General features: G+C 40.9%; 1 protein-coding gene across 4 annotated transcripts in view; it reads right to left on the reverse strand.

Annotated features, from left to right (window-relative positions):
* Positions 1 to 4280: 4280 nt before the first annotated feature.
* ERLIN1 (ER lipid raft associated 1) overlaps positions 4281 to 23730 on the reverse strand; it is a 57568-nt gene continuing 38118 nt past the window's right edge. For all 4 annotated transcript variants that reach the window (XM_027846337.1, XM_027846335.1, XM_027846336.1 and 1 more), the window contains 4 exons: positions 12542 to 12633; positions 9582 to 9671; positions 8350 to 8429; positions 4281 to 4544 (listed from right to left, as the gene is read on the reverse strand). In XM_027846337.1, the coding sequence (XP_027702138.1) occupies positions 4323 to 4544; positions 8350 to 8429; positions 9582 to 9671; positions 12542 to 12633 (484 nt within the window). In that variant the 3' untranslated portion in view covers positions 4281 to 4322. The remainder of the gene's footprint in view (positions 4545 to 8349; positions 8430 to 9581; positions 9672 to 12541; positions 12634 to 23730) is intronic.

Consider the following 23730-nt stretch of genomic DNA (forward strand, 5'->3'; position numbering starts at 1 on the left):
AGATTCAAGAGTTGTTATAAAGGCAAAATCATCAAGATTTGGCAACTGATTGGACGGGAGAGGTAAAGAAAAGGTAGGGGTAAAGAAAAGTTCATTACAATGTACACAGAATCCTGATAATGACTTAAAGGAAAAGGATAAAAAAGTATGATATGGTATATGCTGAAGTTAACTAACTGAAATAGTTATATTTAATGCAAATTTAGTTGGTTGTATTTCTGTTCAATGTTAATATTTCATTAAAAAATTTAAGGTAGTTAAACTCAGATTAAATACAATGCTCAACCTTTGTCCTAGAAAACATGATGAAACATACTACCTTCTAAGTGTAAAGGTGGAGATGCAAAAAGTTCATATGATGTCAGAGTTGCTATATTAATCAATTTTATTTATTTTCCTCTTTCTTAAATTGGAGGTGGGGGGTTCTACGGGCTTTCACGGTGGCAGAGTATGTATCAGCAAACTACTGTGGTGTAACAGTAAAGGCATACCTCAGAGATAGTGTGGGTTCAATTCCAGAACACCACAATAAAGTAAATATCACAATAAAGCAAGTCACAAAGTTTAAAAAAAATTTTTTTCTAGTTTTTTTTTTAATTTTTACATGTCCAATTCATTAATCTGCCCTCTTACTGATGTAAGCATTTAGAAATATGAATTTTCCCCTATATAATGCTTTGGCTGCACCCCACAAATTTGAGTGTGTTGTCTCACTGTTGTTATCTTTAATGAGATTTTTTTTTTTTTTTTACTGTTTTTATAGTTTCTTCTTTGGCCCTCTCATTCTTTAGAATTGTTATCTTCCAATTAATTTGTAAACTTTGTTTCAAAGGCCTTTTATTTAATGTAATTTTCATTGCATTATGGTCAGTAAAATATAAATTTCTGCTTTTTTTGGTAAGGCTTTTAAGCTCTAATACATGGTCAATTTTTGTGAAGGTACAGCCAGCAATAACTGACAATGATGAAACCAAACAACCCTGAACTGTGACTAAATAGGGAATCCCATTTTTTTGTGAGAAGAGGTGTTGAAATGGGATAAATGTCTTCCTTCCAGACCCTCTTCTTCCATTTTTATATAGTTCAAAAGACCCAAGTTATTCTTTTTCTACTTTTCTACTACAATTCAAATTTATAAAGAGTCAACCCCACTTCTCTTAAGCCTCGTCTTGGCCACGACGCTGCCCAGGATGACCTTCTGAAAAAGCATTTGGACCCTCTTCCACCCTGACCTCCATACCTTAAGAGGGTCTGTTTACATAGTGAGATATCTTAGGGAGTCCTTCCCAGCATCCTCCTCTCCTTGAGCTTCACCCTTAACCCCTTCTTGCCATTAACTCCCATCATTGGACCTCCAGTGGCTCCTTCAAACCTTTTGAATTTTATCAAGTTATCCTTGTCTACTCCGATTGATACTCATTCATCCAAAAGTAAGAACAAACACAAAGAGGCACCATGTGTTCACAACCGCATGCATGAGCTAGGTGGGAAAGTGTACAAAGTGACTACCTTTCTTTCCATCCAAAGACCCACAGCAGTTCTTTTTCTTCTCAAAAGCCACCAGAGAGAGACAGACAGAGAGAGAGAGAGAGAGAGAGAGAGAGAGAGAGAGAGAGACAGACAGACAGAGAGAGACAGAGAGAGACAGAGAGAGACAGAGAGAGAAAGCTAGAGTCTCAGTGGGAACCTTTTGTGCGTACTCTCTAGCTCGGAGACCAATTGAAAAGCTTTTCTTCACTACACAATGAAGCAGGCAAGAAATAATCACAGAACACCTGTCCATGCTTTGAATTAGGGGGAGGACCTTTTCATCACACATTATCACAAGCTATCCAAAACAGGCCCACCAAGTCTCCCAGATGGGTTGGCGAAGTTAAGTGTGTGATGACCAAAAAGGTAAGAAGGGGCCAGGTTGTGAAGGTCAGTAGGTGAAGAACTGCTGCATCTCGAAAAGACCATCACTAAAGCCTTCTTCTTTTTGCTATGGCCTGAAGACTAGCATACCCAAGGTCCTGAGCACATGGCCTGGTTATAGCCTTCCCTTCTTGCTCCTTTTCCCCCACATTTCTGAACCAGGGTGTTTTCATTTTAAGCCTTAAGCCCTCCTTATATGACTTAAAACATCTATAGTAAGAGGCTCTTGGCTTTATACATTACCAGAGTGTCGGGTTCTCTTGTGAAACTTCCTTAAAGTTCCAAGACAGATAACACTACTCAACAGTGATAGTAAAATCATTTTATTTAGTTTTTTTTTCAAAAAGTAACATTTTGCATATAAATTTCAACTTCAAGATTACAGCATATATATACCAAAAGGCACATCCCCAAAGAAGGGACAGAATCAAAAGCCCACTGAGTGAGCGCAGGGAAACAAGCTTCTTGGGGAGTTCAAGTGGATGTACTTTCTTTAAAATTTGAAAAAAATTTCTTCCACAATGGCATCCCATTTCTAAGACCTGACAGATGTAGGGTGAGCAAACCATCACTATTACCTTAGGGTGATTTTTAGGTCTACAGCTTATTAAACAGAGGAGGATCTCTGGGATTAAGAGTACAAAGGGTCAAGGACACAAATTTTTCCACAACAGATACTGCAATCAGCAACAACGATAAAGCCATGTGGATTGCCAAGTTTATTTTGATCAGTTTACCAAGAAACTTTACAGGTATGGGAGGCATAGAGGATGCAAAATTGAATTGAAAACTGAATTTATAAAGTAAGCAAAGAATAAAAAGAAAAATCCAATTACAATGCCACCACAGTACATAGCCCAGAAAACAGACCTTAAGAACTACTGTTCTATTTCAGGTTTGGGCTTCACCTTCTTGGCACTGTGGATGCTCAGGTGGAGCATCTTCTACCACCACCTACAAGAGCAGACAAATTATTTTCTTGTCTGGTTTTCTTATTCAACTAGAAACATCTTCATAAGCTGCACACTCAGTTACTGTTGCTTTTGGGAGGGTCTTCAGAGGTCCAGGTAATGTCTCCCAGACCTATAGGACATGTGTCAACTCAGAATCTTTCTCTCTGTGGCACTGCCCAAAAAGGACTCTTCTTCCTTTTTGGGTGCCGTTGGCAGGATAACAACCTGCCTGTGACAGCTCGGGAAGGCCAAACAAGCTGACCCACTTTAGCGTCCCAAGACTAGGTAGTTACCAACTAGCCAGTGAGGAGGACCTAAAAAGTAAGGGACGTCAAAGTGCACTAAACAATACTTCTTACTACATTTGGGTTTTTGACAAACAGTAGCAAGAACCATTGTGCTACAGAGATACCAGGGCAGCCACAGGACTGGGCCTCAGAAATAAGAGTGCTGGAGCATGCAGACGCCCCCAAATCCAGTTTTAAGAACAAAACTTCTTTGACTTAGGATAAAAGTGTGTAGTGGACAGCAAAGCCCTACCCCATTCTCAGGCAGATGCTGAGCTGAGAACAAGCAACACCCAAGTCAGCCTTAAGACAGCCTGCTACAAACTCCCTGGGTAGAAATATAACCCAACAATCACCCAGATGAGAGGAAATCAGAAACAGCAGTGCTTAGGTTCACAGAAGAAAAGATTAGTTTAATGACCTTAGAATCAGGAGCACCCTGTCCCTGAGTCTGTTGCTGCTGAATCTCTTTACCTATGTGCAATTTCACACACACCTAAGATGTGGCAGCAAGAAATCTTCAAGAGTCTATGGAGCACGTGGCCACAAACTTTGCTGCGGACAACAGAACCCACTCACTTAGAAGGTCCTTTCCCAAAGAACCCCAATGGACTAGATGTCAATCACTTCTGTGAATTCTGGGTCTAGACCCCAAAGAGGAAAGTAATGAGGCCTAGGACCCAGTCATTTGTAGTTTTTTGTTGTTGTTGTTGCGGTTTTTTTTTTTTGTTTTTTTTTTTACTGTACTTACCATACACCTGGGTCCCTTTGGCCTGGAAACACATTTTCCCCAGGGTCTGATGTAAACATTTGCAGATTGCCACTTAGAAAAGCAGTAACTCATACATATTTTTGTGTTTAACATTCCAGTGCAGGCAGTGTCTTAGCATTAGTCTTTTTCTTATTCACAAGTACCTAGCTTATAAAGGAACACACAGAGAGAGCTTGAAAGAACTGTGGTTGAAGAAAACCACCTGACTGCTGGGGTATCTGTGTCCTGCAGTCAGTGGATAAACCAGGCCTATCCCAGGAGAGCAGAGTAGACTGAGCAGTATTTCTGTGAATTAACTTGCAGAGTCATTGTAACCCTTGTCCCGATTATTGCCCCCACCCACCCACCCTCCCAACTGCCATATCTTGATACAGACAAGTTTTTCCAGCTCTTACATCAACCTGTGCTTGCTTTGTTTCCAATGGGGCTTTTCTCAGAGGGCTCTGGGGCCTCCTTAGAGAGGAGAGAGATTTCTCTCCCAGTCCTGGCATCTGGATATTTGAAAGCACAAGACGAGTCCATGAATATGCTAGGGATGCTGCTGCCAAAGTAGATCTTACTGTTTGCAGCAATGGCTTGGTACTTTTTAAGCTCCAGATATTCTGGCGTTAGTTTGAGCTGCGTGGAACAAACAAGAGGAATGCTGTTAGAACACTTGACACTCTCCCCTCCTTTTATAAAATAATGATTTACCCTTTCTCTCTTACCACCCTGTTCCCCTGAGTACTGCTAAGAAAGAATTCTGAAGCCATTGAGCAACACCTGGCATCCCCCCCCCACCAGAGCAGAGACCTTCAGAGTCTCCCCTCTATCTACAAGCCAGACACACCCCCAAAACTCCTACTCCTCCCCCATCTCACACCTCCAGCCCACTTCAGTCATTACCCAGCCCATTCCACTCTGTTGCTTAGAACCACAAATCTACTGACCCAAGTTCCCCGTATCCTCAGGTTTCCCAACCACATTTGCTTCTACCTTTTCACTTCAACAAAAATGTGGCTGTCCCTGGAGAACATTGCTATCCTGGGTAGCCCATTCCACTGGTGGCAACTCCTCTGAGATCAGAAAGTTCAAAGGAGAAGGGACCTCCTTGCTCCCCACTGCCACTTGGAGACTACAGGGGTTCTTCACCTTTTGGATCATGGGCCCCTTTGGCAATCTGGTGAAGCCTATGGACCCCTTTTCAGAATATTCGTAAGTGAAAGAAATAATAAATTCCAGATGTCAGTGAAAATAAGGATGCAATTTTTCTTGCCCATCCAAGTTCACAGACCCCTGAGATCTATTTACAGATGTGGACCCCAGGTTAAGAACCTCTGTTCCATGTAGTACCTTTATTAACAGCCCTCCAACGCCTACACCTCCTTCGAGGTTCATTCAAACAAACTGCGCTAGCCTCCTCCATCCTTGTCACCTCACATTGAGGAAGGCTACCTACTTTATCCCGTGGAGTATGGTGCTCCCTGCCACTGAGGACAGTCAGCTGGTAATCCAGGAGCATCCTCCTCATCTCATCTGATGCTGGCCTCTTGTTCTGAGGATCTTAGGATCACAGGTGTAAAGCTCAAAGAGGCCTCAGAGAACATCTAGGCCATCGCCTCGTCAATCAGTTTTCCAAGTCTTGTCCATTCTTCTTCTCGACATCTCTCACATCTGTCCCATTCTCTCCCCTCATAGGCATTATTCTAGTTAAGGCTTTTATTATTTCTCGTCTTAAATAGTACAACAGACTCTCTCCTCTCTTATCTGTTACACACCTGCCAAAATAATTTTCCTTAAAGCAGAGGACTGGGCATGTCACTCCTCTTTCCCAGAAGCTTCAGGGTCTCCCTCCAGTCTCTAGGATAAAAGACAGACTCCTTTCTTTGACATCTCAAGTCCTTTACAATTCAGCTCCAGATTTATCTAACAGTTCTCATGCCCTCTCCATTTCAGCCAGACCCTCGCTCAACCCAAGAGTGAGCTCCACCCTTGCCTCCCTTTTAGGGAGGCAATTGGGGTCGAGTGACTTGCCCAGAGTCACTCAACTAGTGAATGCCAAGTGTCTGAGACCAGATTTGAACTCAGATCCTCCTGACTCCACAGCTGGTACTTTATTCATTGCACCACCTAGCTACCCCTCTTGCCTCCATCTTTGGGAATCTTAAGAGTTTTCTTCTACAAGGCCCACCTCAGATACCACTTCTCACAAAATGCCCTTCCTGGTCCCCCAGATGTTAGTGTTCTTCCCCATCCTCAACCTCCACTAAGACAGCTTTGTATTTCCTTAGCAGAATGTAAATTTGGGATGTAAAAAATCCACTGATTCCAAGGCCCAAAGGTTATTTAAGTAGTTAAGATGACAGTGCTAGGGATCGCAGAGCATTGTTGCTCTCTTCAATGAGAACTGACAATGTACCAAGTTCTTGTGCTTTTTATTATACTTTAGTTTTTGTTATTGTTCGTTTGGTTTTTTTTTTTAGTGAGGCAATCGGGGTTAAGCGACTTGCCCAAGGTCACACAGCTAGTACATTTGTTATTGTTGTTATATTATAAATGTGTTGGAGGTAAGAAGTTTTGAATGCATATTCTGTAAACATACATTGTTTTCTTGATCCTATGATTCTGGAATCATTAAAATTAGAATTGTCTTTTTTTCTCAATTTTTTAACATTTTTATTTAAAGTTTTGAGTTCCAAATTCTGTCCCTCCTTCTCTCCTTCCCTTCTCCCTTCCCTGAGATGTTAAGCAATCAGATACAAGTTATACATGTGCAATTATGTAAAACATTTCCATATTAGTCATTTTGTTCAAGAAGACTCGAGTAAAAGGAAAAAAAATGAAAGTGAAAAATTTTTTAAAAATCCACTGATCCACCCTCAAATGATCTCCAGTATATTTCACCCTTCTGACACACGGATTTCTACATAAGTGCATCTTCTTAATAGTCACGGCTGCTCCTCTGCCCCACTTCTACCTGACCTGTGACTCCTCAATGATGTCCACTTTCTCTACAATATTCTAGACATATTCCAAGGCTGGGTTTACCCTTCCTCGAATGAAGATCTCTAATTCGCTTATTTTTCTCATGTTATGTGTCTTTGGGTGTAAACATCGAAGGCCATGGGTTTTATTACCACCCTTCCTCCTGGTATCACTCTACTCTGTCTCAACACACACACACACACACACACACACAGACACACACACACACACACACACACACACACACACACACACACACACAGAGTTTTCTCCCTCAACTTCATTTTCAATTTTAATGCCTTCTGTCAGATCCATAAATCTCCAGGAAAACACATTTTTTACTAGCTCTAACTAGAGCTAGTAAAACACATCTAACTAGATTGTATTGGCTAAGAGCCCAACACTCCTATCTCTCAAGCCACCAACCCAAATCTGAAGTCCTTTCTTCTTCACTAGTTGTCTGGTTTACCAATTTCTTTATCTTCTGGAGCCCCTTAAGTTAAACTGGGATCGTCGATGAAACAAACATCTACTTAACAACTTCCATCTGTTGCCCAGTACCCACATCATCATCCCTAGCGAAGCTTTCTACATTCCTGTTAGCAGCATCATTTGTCCTCAAGGGAATCAACAAAAATGAATAATGGTAGGGAGGATTACATTGTGGATCAAGTGCTAAACTTGGAATCAGGAAGACCTGAGTTTGAATCCTTTGTTGGACACTTATTAGCTATGTGACCCTGGACAAGTCACTTAACCTCTATCTGCCTCAGTTGCTTCATCTGTAAGATGGGGGCAATAACAGTACCTAAACTTCAAAGGGTTTGGGGGAGGACCAAAGGAGGTAATATGCGCAAAGCACTTTCTATAGTGCTTTAAGGCTTCCTAGTGCCAGCTCTTAATAGTTGATGATTTCCGAGAACCTTCGGCCATTCTAAGATCCTATGTTCCCAAGTCTCAGCAGGAGCTCCAGCAGGGCCCAAATCGTGACCCTCAAAGAAGGCAGCTTCACCATAGCTCCAGTGCCCTGGCTTCTTGACGGACTAAACAGCTGTGGCAGACGTGACGACCACGATATCGTCTCTCTGATCCTGGTTTCCCAAAACTGAATTTCTGACTCTGTCTAGTCTTAGATCGATCTAAGCACTGTTCCCTTGCTGCTGCTGGTTGTATTTCCCCTGGAGCAGAAATCCTGATTACATTCCAACTGCACCAGTGATTACTTCAAGTTCTGGTCTTATATCGCCCCCTTCCTTTCCTCTGCCCAGGCCAACCAAGAGCTGACTTTCCCCAACTTACTTGGCTGCAGAGACTTCACAGTACATCTTTCCCTAGACGTTAGAGAAGATTACCACCATTCCCATTATTACCCATAGGAAATTTCAGGCCAAACCCTACCCTTCTACTTCCCACATCCAGAATACCAGAAAAAGAAGGTTTGGGGGGCAAAGCCAGTCACCTTGTTTGAAGTGGCATGTTTGTGTGCAGTGTAGTATTCTGCGTCTGCTCTTGCCTTCTCTCGGGCCAGGAATGCAGCATCTAGTAGGCAAAGCACAGTGAAAGAATACTAAAATAAAAGTTTTTAAACTATCCCCCAGCTGGGGAAGATTTCAGATCTCTTCCTGTTGAGGAAGGACGAGTTGCACATCCCAGAATCTGAGGGTATATAAGAGGGATGACTGACTTAGCTTTAAAAATCAGCCATTTGATTAAACATTTTTCAATAAAAGAAGCCTTATTACTGAGGGTATATAAGAGGGATGACTGACTTAGCTTTAAAAATCAGCCATTTGATTAAACATTTTTCAATAAAAGAAGCCTTATTACTCTACTCATTTTAAGTTTGTCTATTTCCTCTCTAGCTCTTCTTTTCTTTTTCTTCTCCTTTTTCTCTCTCTAGTCATGTAGTCCTAGCCACTACAATAATATTAAGGTTGGCAATGCCATATCCCATAACCCATTTAAATTTTAAAAACAAGGTTATTCCTGCTCTCCCTCTCTCTGAAGGAAGTGCCCAGTCTAGAGGGACAATAAAGGCATTTCTGGCCTTAAGAAGAGGGACAGTTCTTTGTGCCCTCAAGAGCACCTGACAGAATGCCTGAATCAATCAACATTGATGGCACATTCCATTCCCTTACATTCTGTCTAACCCATCCCATCATCTCCTGCCAATTAGTTCTGGAAGAAACAATTACTCCAGAATCACTTAGAGGCAAAGATGGAGAAACAAAAATTATAGGGTACAAAAGTAAAAAGTATATGAATATTCAAAAAACATTTGGGAACTGAAAGAAGCTTACAAATCAAAAGAGCCCTGGCATCTACAGGGGACCCAACATTTGTTTCTTCAATTATGGAAGAAAATCTACAGTAAAAGTTAAAAATCAAGTCACAAGAAACATACAGGAAAAGAAAAAGGCAGCTAGCTCATCAACCCTGTTTTCAGGAGGGCAAACTAAGGCCTGAGGTCAAATAATTTACCCACAGTCACAGACTAACAACTGAGAACATAGCCAGATGTTTCAGTTGAGCTGCCTATAACTGGCCTGCCTGGCACTGGTGACCAGTCAAGAGAAGACCTGGTTGTGGTCATGTATTCTCCCTACGCCCTGAAATGACAAGAATTCTCCTTTCCCTGAGAAAGAAGGGCAGTGCATAAAATAGGGGCAGCCCTCAATTGCAACAACACACCTTCAATTTCAGAAATGCGTTTCTCGGTTTCTTTCTCCATCACCTTTTGCTGAAATCGGATTTTTGCCACCTGTGCGGTTTTCTCTGCCTCTACAATTAAAAACAAGGGGAAAAAAATGTCCCTTTAAGTTAAAAGCAGTATTTATTAGCACACACACAATCCAGTACTAGGTATCATATTATGACATGTAAATCTTATGCCCACCACTAGACTACAAACCCCTCAAAGACAGCATGAAGGAGCTGCCTGATAAGCACTTGGCAAAATAATAAAAATGAAAGACGCAATTGCTACTTAATTGTCCTGAGGTTCCATGACAAGAAAACAGAAGTCAAATGCAGTGTTTGAGCTCAAAGGGCTTAATCCTTATTTAAAGAATGTCAGATACAGACATGAAAAACAGCAGGGTAAACAATACCCCAAATAAGACAACTGCATGACTACATACCCAAGTGGGGAGGGAAAGAAGAATGGGGAAATGACTAAAGAAAGAAGGGGCAAACTGGGAAAAGATTCTTAGAGGTTATAAATGGCAAAGAATTGAGAAGGGTAAAAACAGTGTTTGAGGAGCATTATCTGGCAGCTGCTGACCTCCACCAAGAACACAAGAGGTGGTCATGGTGCTCACAGCATACCAGTCTTTTCACGTGCAAGAATGGCCAACGCAAGCACTCCAACTAAGCACAACAGACAGACCAAGAGCATAATAAACCAATTACGGTAAAAATTCAATCAACAGATTTTTTTTTTTTACTTGGGGAATAATAATAAAAATAACTAACATTTATATAACACTTTCTATGTGCCAGGCAATGTGCTAAGCACCTTTACAATTATCTCATTTGATCCTCACAGCCCTGGGAGTTAAATCGTATGATTAATCCCAATTTACAGTTAAGAAAACTGCCTTAAACAAAGGTTAAGTGACTTGCTAAGGGTCACAGAGCTAGGGGAACAATGGTATTCCTGACTCAAGGCCGGGCATTCTGTGCACTATGGCGCCACCTAGCTGCCCCGATATTTCCCAACTTCCATTCATGGCAGGCACACTTGGGTTTCACAGCACTTTATTTCTGTCTTCAGAGTGAATTACAAAAATGGAAAGAATTTCCCAACTACGTGTCTCGGCCTTATTTCCAGAAGACAATATAGTGGCTGAATACTGTGTAGCATAGCTTTCTTCTCCACCACAGCATCTAACACAAGGCAATGCCTTGATATTTGATTAGGAACGTAAATATGAAAAGAAACTCAACATCACAGGTCTTGCCCTAAGCCTAATATTCTATTTTAAGCTCTTGGAGAACAGAGGCCGTGTCATTTGTCATCTTGTGTCCCCAACACCCAGCACAGAGCTTGGCACAAAAGTGATGAATCCTCTGAAGTCATGGGACAACCTCCAAAAAGGTGAGGCTTCTCCGACAACAGAGAACAAAGAGACAGCAGAGTACAAAGAATAATTATTCTTATATAATTATTCCTATGATTACCTCCTGAGACTATCTTATTACAGCAGACCTTTGAAATTTCAAGGATAAACAATTAAGAGCACTAATCAAAATTTCAAAGGGCACTGATATATGAGAGGCCTACAACCCAAAGCACCCTTGTTTCTACATGTTTCTATCAACCTCTATTTCCTTTAGTGAGCCACAACATGAAATGAAATATATATGTATATCTTTTCATATTTGTTTTATCTAATGAGTAAAGTTTTATCTTCCCTCTCCTAAAAAAAATCTTAAAGATATTTTCTATGTCTCTCTCTAAAAACAAAACAAAGAAACAATAGCTATATTGATGGGCTTCTGGCTTGTGTGTGAACCTTCTGGTTATGTTTTCCGAGAGGGAGGGAACCCCCATAGAATTCAGGCTTTCCACTTTATTCTCAAGGTTTTGTGTTCTTCTAAAAATAGCTAAAAAAAATAAAACAGGAAATTATTATGGAAAGCTGGGTACATATATATAACTACAAACAAATATTCCATAAAAATGAGGGGGAAAAAATCAACTTAAAACATCCATACTAATGAAAATTCAAAACAATTTATTTTGGCTTTGGAATACAATTTATATTTTATTTCTCTGCCCAACTATGCTTTGGCCAAATTAATATGAAAATAATTCTGCAACCCTTACATGTAAAGCAATAGATAGAGAAGGGGCCAGTGATGAGCTAGACAAGCAGAGAAGTCATACAAAGTGATGGGTGCGTGGACAGTACACCCATGACCACAAGTCTATTTTGAGCAGAGTTTAATCGAGCAAAATGCAATAGGATGTACATTAGAACTGAGTGCTTGCATCAGTAAAGGAACCAATCATTAGGTATAGACTTCCTAACCTTTTACCACATTTGTTTTCTTTCTTTGACTCTTAGTTGTTGGGATTTTTAAGTCCATGGGGGGACATATTGCCAATAATATCCACTATAAACGTCTTTGAAAACAAGTGAAACAGCAGCACTCCCACCAGCACCCAGTGGAGGCTACAGTTAAAGTATGATGATCTCACACCTTGCTTTGGGAGTTGTGGGGTTGATGAGAAAGATGGGGGGGGGGGGTGGGGAAGGGGATCCCCCTTGGCGCTTATTGTCCAAGGAGACAGCTCTGTAGCACAGTGGATAAGCCTAGAATCAGGAGGACCTGAGTTCAAATCTGAGCTTAGACACTTATTAGTTGTGTGACCCTGGCCAAGTCATTTAACCTCTGCCTGTCCTTGTTTCCTCAACTGTAGAATAGGGATAATTATAGTACTTACCTCACAGGGTTATTATAAGGACCAAATGAGGTATTTGTAAAGTACTTGCCATAGTGCCTGGCATACACTAGGTGCTTAATAAATGCTTTTGCCCCCAAGAATGACTGAGTCATCACAGAGTTCAGTATGAGATGGCTAGTTATCTGTTAATATACACCTATCCACAAGGGACATTCATTGCAAATGGGAAACTAGGTACCGATAATAGCCTTTTTCCTCTCTGTTTCTGCTTCTTTCTCCACCACCTTTTGCTTCTGTGCAGCTATAAGGAGTTTGGTCTTCTCAGCTTCCCTGTGGAGTAAAATATTTTTAAAATTAGAAATGATTCAATTCAATAAATGTTTTTAAATTACTTACAATATACAAAGTCCTGTGCTCAATGCTGAGAATACAAAGACAAAACACAAAGCAGTCATTCAAGAAGCCTGTGTTTTACTATGAGACACCACAGGTATTGAAAACAAAACCAAAAAAAATCAAGAAAATCTTCAGTGGGCTGAGAAGGAAAAACTATGGAAGGGAGTGGTGGAGGGGGTAAGGAATCAAAGAAAGCTTTGCATAGGAGGTGGCTTCCCAGCTGAACCTAAAAGGAAGTTAAGGATTTAATTTAATCTTTAAATTAGAGGTGAGGATGGAGTACATTCTGGGAATGGGAGACAGAGCTCCCAGCTAGTGGGCAAGTTTGTCTAGAATGCATGAAGGAAGGTAAAAGTGGAGAAGAGCTTTAAATGCCAGAGTTAGACTATTCATTTGGCAGTTGAGAATGATCGGGAAAGGGAGCACTCAGAAGCAAGGAGATCATTTAATTAGAAGCCTACTTCAACAGTCCAGTTTAGAAGTGATGAGCCCCTAAGGTATGAATGGAAAGCAAATGAATGTGAGATGTGTTATCCAAGCAGAGTCACTGAGACTTGGCAACTTATCGGTAGGCAGCTAGGTGGCACAGTAGATAGAGCATGGACTTGAAGCAAGGAAGGCCTGAGTTCACATCCCACATCATTTACCAGCCATGTGACCCTGGGGGTCACTTAACCCCTTCTCAATCTCAGTTTTCTCATCTGCAAAATGGGGATGACAGCACCCGCCTCCCAGTACTATTGTGAAGATAAAATATGTGCAAAGCATTCTGCAAACATTAAAGTACTACATAAGTTTATTGTTATTGTTATGGTGATAATTATTATAACGGGGCAATAAAGGATTTGCTGCACTTGAAAACTTGCACAAGGTTTCAAATCAGAGTGACTAAAAGGACGGTGAAGTCCCCAGAAGAATCAGCAAAGTTGGGAGGAGATTCAGGGGGAGAGAATAATGAGTTTCATTCCTGGAATCAGAAAGGACGTCAGTTCAGATCTGGCCTCAGACACTAGCTGTGTGACCGTGGGCAGGCCGCTTAATCCCAGTTGCCTCTGGGGAAAAAAAAAAAAAGGATGTAAAAGGATTACAGAGGATAAAGAAGACTTAGGGTATCAAAATTTGACGAGTTACAATTCAAGAAGGATAAAGAAAAGGTAGCTGGGGGCAAGGAAATAAAAGATAAGTGAAACAAATAAAGGGTTGAGTAAATTGATGGAGTGGATTGGTGGGTGGGTCAAATTGATTGTTAAAAAAAAAGTGAGTTTGAGATGCCCACAGTACAATTCAGGTATAGATGTCTAGCAGGCAGCTGGTGACGCAAGATAAAAGGCTCAAGAGAAAGATACGGGCAACATGTCTAAGTTCAGGAGTAATTCAATACAATTCAATTCAACAAGCATGTACTAAGCACCTACTATATATATATATATATATATATATATGACAGAAGACTATGGCTTGAGCATGGGATACAGACTAGAACTAAACAGGCCAGGCCCTCAAGGAGCTTGTATTCTATAGGGAGAAAAATGTGTGCACAGATAGGCATACATAAAGTACCTATAGTACATAATGAAAAGTATATAATGAAGTAATTTTGAGGGTGCAGGGCAGAGAACTATCAACTAGGGGGATTAGAAAAGGCTTTCCACAGAAGGCAGTGGCCCCTGAGCTGAGCGTGGAAGGAAGACAGTGTTTCCTAAGCAAACATGAGAATAGAAAGCATTTCCAGGAAGGGGACGCAGTTTATACAAAGATAAAGAGGCAGGGGATGGAATGTCCCATTTGAAGAACAGGAGGACTCAAAGAAGAGACAGGACTTCTACTTGGGGCGGATGAGACAACAATGAACGACAACAGAGAGAAGACAGAGCGGCTCGATGGTCCACAGTTATTTTCATGCTGTTGTCCTATTACAGACTGTGAGCTCCATGAGGGCAGATAGCTCTTTTGTCTGATGTGTATCCTGAAGGTTTAGCACAGTGCCTTGCCTACGGAAGGAAGCGCTTCATAAATGTTTGTTGACTGCTCAGTTGTTATTTTGTTTTTGCTGTGATAACAGGAAGGTGATACCCAAGGTAAGAAAGGAAAGAGTAAGAGAGTACTTTGCTGCACTTGATAAATTCAAATCATGCATCAAGTTGGAAGAGTGGCAGGAAGCAGTAAGATGGAGCTTCTCTCCACAAAACTTCTCTAAAGAGATCTAGAAAACTGAATCCTCATATGGAAATCCAGAAAACATCAGTAGATCATTTGTCCAGCCCAGCTCTGCAGAGGGAGACATTGCCAAGAGGCTACTGGAGACCAGGGCTGGGCACAGCTTGTTAGTGCTCAGGGAAAGGATGTACACCAGGGCAAGAGAAGGTCCCAAACTCATACCATAGCTCCAGCAGACACACCCTGGGGCACTGAGACAGGGACAGGTGCAAGCTGGTAGCTCTGTCACCAAGCGCCTAACTTCAGGCCACAGACCCAAGGCAGATCAAGAAGGGGTGGGATCCTAGATACAGAGGGCCTGGTCAGTGTACCAAACCCCAGGTGCAAAGCAGGGTCTCAGTTCCAACACCCAGCCCAGCCTGAAGAAGAAAAACCAGGGCAGGAATCCCAGACTGAACAGAAGCCTCTAATTCTGCTTAGCAACAGCAACATTGTACAATGATCAACTATGAATGACAGCTATTCCCAGCAATACAAAGATCCAAGACAATTCTAAAGGATTTATGATAAAAAATGCTATCTACTTCCACAGAAGGAATTGATGGAGTCTGAAGGCAGACTGAAGCGTATTTAAAAAAAAAAAAAACAACACTATTTTTTCATTGCTTTTTTTATCTGTTTTCTTTCACAACACAACTAATATGGAAATATTTTTTGCATGACTACACATGTATAACCTATATTAAATTGCTTGCCTTTTCAATAAGGGGAGAGGGGGGGAAGGATGGAGAGAAATGGGAACTCAAGATTTTTTTAAAAAGAATGTTAAACATTGTTTTTACACGTAATTGAAAAAAATGTACCTATTTTTAAAAAACATTTATGGAGTACTTGCTATATGCAGAACACTGTGCTAAGTGCTGGGGATAAGTCCATACTCTAAAAGAGCTCACATTCGAATGAAGGAGACAACACATATAGAAGGTTTCAGCTGCAAGTCAAGATCCTTAGGGGATAGCAGCAAAGTAGACAGTAATACTTAGTCTTTAATGTTATTTCCACTGATAAAACCATGTCAGTTTCTGACACTGAATTATTTGATAATGCCAAGGACTCTGGTAGCAAGAACAATGTTTTCTGGGTCTCACATAGTTATAGCTGTAACACTCGGAGGAGCACCAGACTGACTATATTTCCAAAGAGGCTGCTTCCCAGGATGACGGCTGGAGACCTTAGGATGGAAGCATTACCACTGCCAAGGTTTTGGGGTTCGAGGTCCCTGGACTGTCCCCAGCTATGATCTGAGGGCCAGTGGCAGTCAAGATGGTGGGGGTAGTTAGGCTTGCCTGACATGCTGCTTCCCGTCTCTCCCTCAGAGTCCTTGCCTGGCTCTGTGGGTGGGGGTCGGTAGGGATGGCTTGCCCCTTCTTCACAGAAGTTGCTTCCCCAGACGATAGCTGTGAAGGCTGGGGGCTGGGAGCAAAACTGGTAATCTGGGGGAGCTGCCAAAGCCAGGACTCCTGGACTTGCCTGTCTCCTGGTGGCAGCCGGTCAGGAGTTGTTGCTAGTAGTGACGAGGAAGCTGGATTCCTTCTCTGCAAAGATCTCTTCCCTCAGTGATGACTGTCAAGAACTGGACTGGAAGTAGGCCTGGTGGTTTGGGGGACCCTGCTATTCCCAAGGCTCTGTGGCTCAGGGTCCTGGGCTGTCTCCATCACAATCTACAGGGAAATGGTCGTCAAGGTGATGGTGGTGATGGTTTGACTTTCCTGGCAATCACTGATTCCTGTCTCTCCCTCAGGGGGCTTTGCTGCTTCAGCTAGGCTGGCTTGTAAGTTCTGGGGGTAGTAGCAGGTGGGCATAGCTGGTCCCTTCTTCACAGATGATGGCTAAGAGAGATGGGATGAAAGCAAGACTAGTGGTTTGGGTGAGTGGGAAGAGAGCTCCTGTGCCTAGCAATCCAAACTGTCCCAAAACGGAATGGGATGTTGCCTAGAGGGGCGGTAGGTTCCCCCTACTTGGAGGTCTTCAAACAAAGGCTGGACTTTCAAATTCAGATTGGACTCACTGGTCACTGAGGTCAGCTTCCAACTCTCAGATTCTCTGATAGGAGTCAGAATCATTCTTTGATTCTTTGAATCATGTCATTGATTATTATATAAATTGTACTTGTGGGGCTTTTTATTTCACTCTACACATCAGTTCACAGAAGTCCTTCTAGGTATCTATCTCATTTGCAATCTCTTCTACTATAATAATATTCCATGATTCCAAGATCTCATAATTTGTTCAGTCATTTCCCAACTGATAGGAATCTACTTTGCTTCCAGTTCTTTGTCACAACAAGAAGTGCCACTACATCTATGTTTGTGAATTTGCGGGTCTGAACCGAACAGAATCAACTTCAAAGTGACGATAACCAAACCCACGGAAACTGATGACACAGCAAGAAAGTGCAGAAAGAGAAGGTCCAGAGCAGAGCCCTGGGGACACCTACAATTAATGGTCAAGAAAAGGATAATGATACAGCAAAGGAAATAAAAGAAGGAATGGTTTGATAAAAAATCAAAGCAAAACAATGTCAAAGAAGCCAAAAGGTTTGGAAAAGCTAATCTAGAAAGAGAGCGTGGTCACCAAAGTCAAAAGCTGCAGTAATCCTGAAAAGAGCAATTTCAGTCAAGTGACTGGGGGTACCAAGAGCTGTACTGAAGTGAGAAGGAGGAAATGGAGGCAGTGAGGATAGCCAAAGCTTTCTAAGAATGGTGACAAAAGAAGAGGTACAGGAAGATACCTTGAAGGAATGGCAGAGTTAAGAGAAGGTTAGGTGGTTGGTTTTTTAAGGTCGGGGGGGGGGTCGACACAGCTGGTCATGTTTTGAGGCAGCAGAGGAGTCAACAGAGAAGGAAAAATGATCAAGAGGTCAAGTTCCCTAAGGAGATAGGAAGGAAATGTAGCATGGTTGGCCTTTTATAAAGAAAAAAAGCAAAGAAGAGAATGAGGGATGATATAGAGAGGTTCTGAAGAGGTGAGGGCGCTCCCAGTGAATTCTCAGCAAAGTAGGAGGCAAGGTTCTCTGTCAGGATGGAGAGAACAGGAATGACAACGTGAGCTGGAGGACAGAATTAGGTGGTTTAGAACAGCCACTGTAGTATGAAATGGAGATTCAAAGTTTCATGCAAAATTTACTTTTTGTGTTCTGTTTTGTGTATGGAAATATTCTTTTCTGATGGTCAAGTTTATAATATAAACTTAAAAAAAAAGAAGATCAGCCATTGTGGGGAATGTAATAGAGTCAAACGGCGAAGAATCAAAGGCTTTCTTTGTAATGAGACCCCAGAATTCACAGTAGGCTTGGTCAGCATGGTTGAATGATTTTTTTTGGCAGCATGCAAGGAGGAGTAGAGAAAGCAGATGATGCAGATAACTCAAAGCTGAGTTTTGGCAAAACGACAGAACAAGAGTTAAGAGATATAAGGTATATTTCAATACATAATGGAGCCATGAAGAGCTCATCCCCTCCAACTGTCCCCGTCACAACACATACCCAGTATTCAGGTACCTTACATGTAAAAGGAGGCAGGGCATACAATCTTGAAAATTTCTAATGAGCTAAAATTTTAAAACTATTAAAAACTCAGAGGGTACCTCCCCAGGTCACAATAGATAAATGGCCAGCTGATAACTGCCAAAAGAATACCAGCTGTTAATGATCATTTTAAAAAATAATCACTCTCACTAAAAATCAAAGAAGAGCAAAAATTAAATCTTGCTAATATATCACCTCATACTCACACTAACAAAAATGATGAAAAGCAATGAAACTATTTTCTCAATCTTTTAAGTTTAACATATTTACCACTGGTAGGGCTACACCTCAAAAACACCAAAGAAAAAGGAAAAGATCCTACATTTACAAAAATTATTTACAGAAACTCTTTTTGTGGTGGTAAAAAGCTAGAACTAAGCAGATGGAAATCATTTCAGGAATAGCTTAACAAATTTTGGTATATGAACATAATGGAATACTACCGTACTGTAAGAAATGAAGAAAAGTAGTTAGATGGCACAGTGGATAGAGTAACTGGGCCCAGAATCAGGAAGACCTGAGTTCAAATGCAGGCTCAGACAACTTAGAAGTTGTGTGACCCTGAGCAAGTCACTTACCCTGTCTGCCTCCGTTTCCTCAACTGTAAAATGGAGAAAATAATAGCACCTTCCTCTCAGAGTTGCTGTGAGAATCACATCCAATAATATTTGCAAAGCACTTAGCACAGTGTCTGGTGCGTACTAGGTGCTTAATAAATGTTTGTTTACTTGCTTCCTTTCAAAGAGACATGGAAAGACTTCTACGAACTGGTGAAGAATAAAGTCAGAAAATAGTTTTGTAAAAAGACCAAAATGTGCACAGTCAGAACAATTTATCTATAACATCAATGTTTTTTTTTACAAAAACTATTTTGAAGAATTAAAACTGATGAAGACTGAAATGACCAGAACCAAGCAAACAACTGATAAAAGAAGAACAATACAAAAACAACTCTGAAAGTTTAAGAATTCTGACCAACATAATGACCATCTATGAGCTCGGAGGATTGACAATGAAGCACACCATTCCTCCTCCTGACAGCGAGGGGAAGGTCACACTCAAGGTATAAAATGAGATGTTTTTTGGATAGAGCCAATGAGGGAATCTGTTTTGTTTGATTATGCATATTTGTAACAAAGATTTTGTTTTTCTGTTTCCCCCCTTTTTTTTTCCTACCCAGGGGTACAACAAAAGAGGAAAAGTAAGATTTAATTTAAAAAACAAAACAATTTTTTTTAAAAAGAACATAATAAAAACAATGAAAACTCAATGCTAAAAGGGTTGTGAGGGGGAAAAGGTACACTCATACTCATTCACTGCTGTAAGGATTACAAACTTGTGGAATCTTTTTGGTGAACAGTACACAATTGGCAGTACACTATTACAAAAATAATTACAGCCTTTGATCCAATGTTCCGTTGCTGTGAACACAGCCTGAAATTATTAACAAAAACCATTCAAAAAGCACCTATCTGTTGAAAGATTTTTCATTTCAGAATTATATGTAATTGCCCCCCCAAAGCTGAAATAAATCTAAAAGTCCACATATGGGAACGATTAAATAAGGTACTTTAATTTAATGGATTATTATAATACAATGAAAACCGATAAGCATGAGGAATACAAAGAAACAAGGAAAAAATAATGCAAAGTTTAAAAAAAAAAAAAGCAGATACAGAAGAATGGGATTCATATGATCTACAACCATTTAAGAGAAAAGAAGAAGAAAAACAAATGGACAAAATTCTGATGGAAGCTTAGGCCTAAGTGAAAAATCATATTTTATGTATTCAAAGTAATTAATTAAAACATATATATATATATATTTACTGAACAAGTTCAGTTAGTTGCATTGGTGTTCAATATTAAGTTTTAGTAAAATACGTAATTTTTTTTATAAAAAGAAGACTGTCAACCAATCCATCAATAAGCACTTATTAAGGATTCAAGTGGTAGGCATTATGCTAGCCACTAAGAATACAAAGAAGAAGCAGAAACAGTCCCTACCCTCAAGAAATCTACCTTCTATAAAAAAAATTTTTTTTTTAATTTAAAATAGGGGCAGCTAGGCAGTGCAGTGGATAGAGCCCTGAAGTCAGGAGGACCTGAGTTCAAATCTGACCTCAGACCAAACACTTGACACTTACTAGCTGTGTGACCCTGGGCAAGTTACCTAACCCCAATTGCCTAAAAATTTAAAAAAATTTTTTTAATTAAAAATATCCTTAAAAAAAATTTACCTTCTAATAAGGGGAGACAATATATATGAATCAGCACATGCAAGGTAAATACAGAATGGATGGAAAGACCCTTAAAGGAGATGTAACGAGAAGCTAGGGTGACCAGGAAAGGCCTCCTAAGGGCAATGCTTGAGCAGAGTTAAGATAACCAAAAATAACAGCTGTAGGCTAGGAGAGAAAGCATACCAGGTGCAGCACAGAGCCAGTACAAAGGTCAAAGGCCAGGGGATGGAGTGTCATGTTTGAGACTGCAAGTAGCCCATATCACCGGGGAGAAAAATGCAAGAATACTGGAAAGGTAGGGAAGGGGTAGGTGTAAAAGAGTTTTCAATACCAAACAAAGGACCGGCACTTTCAGGGCTGAGTGAAGAATGGACTGAAGTTGGGCAGAAGGCGGGGTTGGGAGGGAGGGGAAGGCAGGGTTCAAGGGCCTAGGACAGGTGGAAAACCTGAAGCCTCAAGGCCACATGTGGCCCTCTAGGTCCTCAAGTGGGGCCCCCTGACTGAATCCAAAGTTCACAGAACAAATCCCCTTAATAAAAGGATTGGTTGCGTAAAACTTGGACTCATTCAAAAGGCCGCAACCAAGCACCTAGAAGGCCACATGTGACCTTAAGGCTGCAGGTTCCCCACTTCTGGCCTAGGAGAAAGGCGATGAGGCTGATGGCCAAGTGTGTGGGAAGGAGACATATTCAAGAGAAGTTGTAGAGGTGGTGCTTGAGCCGAGTCAGGATGACAAGATTTGACAGCTGATTGGACATGTGGGGGGCCATAACAGAAAAGTTTAGAAGAGTGAAGAGTTTGGAGGAAAAATTTTGAGTTCTATCTTAGATATGTTGAATCTGAGATGCCTGAAAGATATTACATTGAAATATCTAACATTTAGTTGGTAATGTGGCACTAGAGCTCAAAAGAGAAACTAAGGACAGATAAACAGATCTGGAAATCATATGCAGACAAATGATAATTCAACCTATGCAAGTTGATAAAATCACTAAATTAAAGAAGATAAGAGAAGAGGGCCCAGGATTAAGCTTTGGGGGATTACCCATGATTAAATGGCATACAGGAAAAAGACTGAGGAGAGGTCAGGGAGGAGAACCAGGTGAGAACAATGTCCTGAAAACCCTGACAGTATCCTAGAGAAGATGGTCAATAATGTCAAAGGCTGTAGAGGTCAAGAAGAATAAGGATAAAGAAAATATTATTAGAATTGGCAATCAAGGGGCAGCTAGGTGGCGCGATGGGTAGAGTACTGGCCCTGAAGTCAGGTGGACCTGAGTTCAAATCCAGCCTGAAACCAAACACTTGACGCTTACTAGCTGTGTGACCCTGGGCAAGGCACTTAACCCCAACTGCCTAAAAAAATAAAAAAAGAATTGGCAATCAAGAGATCATTGGTGACTTTGAAGTGACCCGTTTCAATTGAGTAATGAGTTTGGAAGCCATACTGAAGAAAGTTTAGAAAAGAGAGAGAGAAGAAGAAGTGAAGGCACCAATTGTGGATAGCTTTTTCATGGAGTTTGGCTGAGAAAGGGAGAAAATATATAGTCTGATAGTTGCTGGGCATGGTGGGATCGAGTGAAAGGTATTTAAAGATGGAGGAGATTTGGGGGTACTTGTAGGCAGCCAGGAAGGAGCCAGGAGGTAGGCAGAGAATGAAGATTAAAGAAAGAGTGGGTTGGAAATAGGTTCAATCTGCTGAAGAAGAAAAGAAGAGATCAAGGGTATATAATGGAGCGGAGGTATCAAACATGAGGCCTGAACTAGATGAAAACACAATTGGAAAATATCCAACAAAGTAAATAAAAACACAATTAAACACAGATGATGTTATTATGTGGTTATCTAAGTCACTACAGTTTAGTAGTCCCTATTTCTATTTGAGTTTGACATGACTGATACAAAGGAATTTACATTAGCAAGCAAAACTGAAATCTTCTGATCATCAGAGACTGGAGTAAAGGAGGAGATAGTGGGAGTGAGATGTTCAAGCAATATGAGATGAAGACAGGGCTCTCGGGGAATGGACTGAAGTTTTTTGAAGTATAAGGTAAGGTCTTCAGGAGTGAGGATGTGGGAAGTGCAGGGAGTGAATGGGTATGAGAGGCTTGAGAAGAAAACGTATCGAATAGCTGGTGTGGTGAGTGTGACAGAGAATCAACTAGGGAGCAGGAAGAGGAAAGCTGCTTTGCTGTAGTGAAGGCCCCAGCTGATATTAGCCGGCATAAATCTGTAGTAGCCCCAGTCATCACAGTTTCAGGATTTCCCACAGTTCTGATCTATAGCACATATGGAAAAACCAAAGTGATATTTGATGGTGGGAATCCTCCAAGATGTCAGGAAGGTTAACGATAGAAAAAGCTGAGATTGAAAAAACTCATTCTTCAAGGTCCAACAAACAGCAGCTCCTTCTCTGCCTTTCCTTAGTCTACTCTGCCTCTCCACCCAATTAGCTGCAAACTCTCCTCCACTGGCCCCTCAACAGCACTTTGTCTCTCTACCGCAGCCTTTATTATTATGTTGCCTTGGACTCCAATTCTTTGACAATTCATACTTTGCAGATTCAGTCAGATGGGATTTAATTAGTCCGGGCCTGTAGATTTAAACTCACTTAAAGATGTTAGGTACTTTTTTACTATCTTCTCACCCATCTTAGGTTTCCATTCTCCCTATTCTATTTGCTTCTTGATGAATAGAGGCAAAACAGAAGCAGGGTAACTATACTTTCTCTAGGTCATCTGTTAACATGACACTATTTTCCACAAGCAATAATTCTAATCCTTCCTTACTCATCTTCATGACTGAACATTCAATTTAACAATTCGCAGATTATTAGTAGTAAAACTCAGATCAATGCAATGACCAACTACAATTCCAAAGAACCTATGATATAGCAGTTAAAAGTTTAAAATCTGTTTTCTTTACAACCACTTTGTGAATTAAGTCATATAAATATTAGAAACCTTATTTTACAGAAGATAAAACTGAGGCTCAGAGATGTTAAATGACTTGTACAAGACCATAGCCTAAATAAGGCCTTTATGG

The sequence above is a fragment of the Vombatus ursinus genome, unplaced genomic scaffold, assembly GCF_900497805.2.
Source record: "Vombatus ursinus unplaced genomic scaffold, bare-nosed wombat genome assembly UNPS02015129.1, whole genome shotgun sequence".
NCBI lineage: Eukaryota > Metazoa > Chordata > Mammalia > Diprotodontia > Vombatidae > Vombatus > Vombatus ursinus.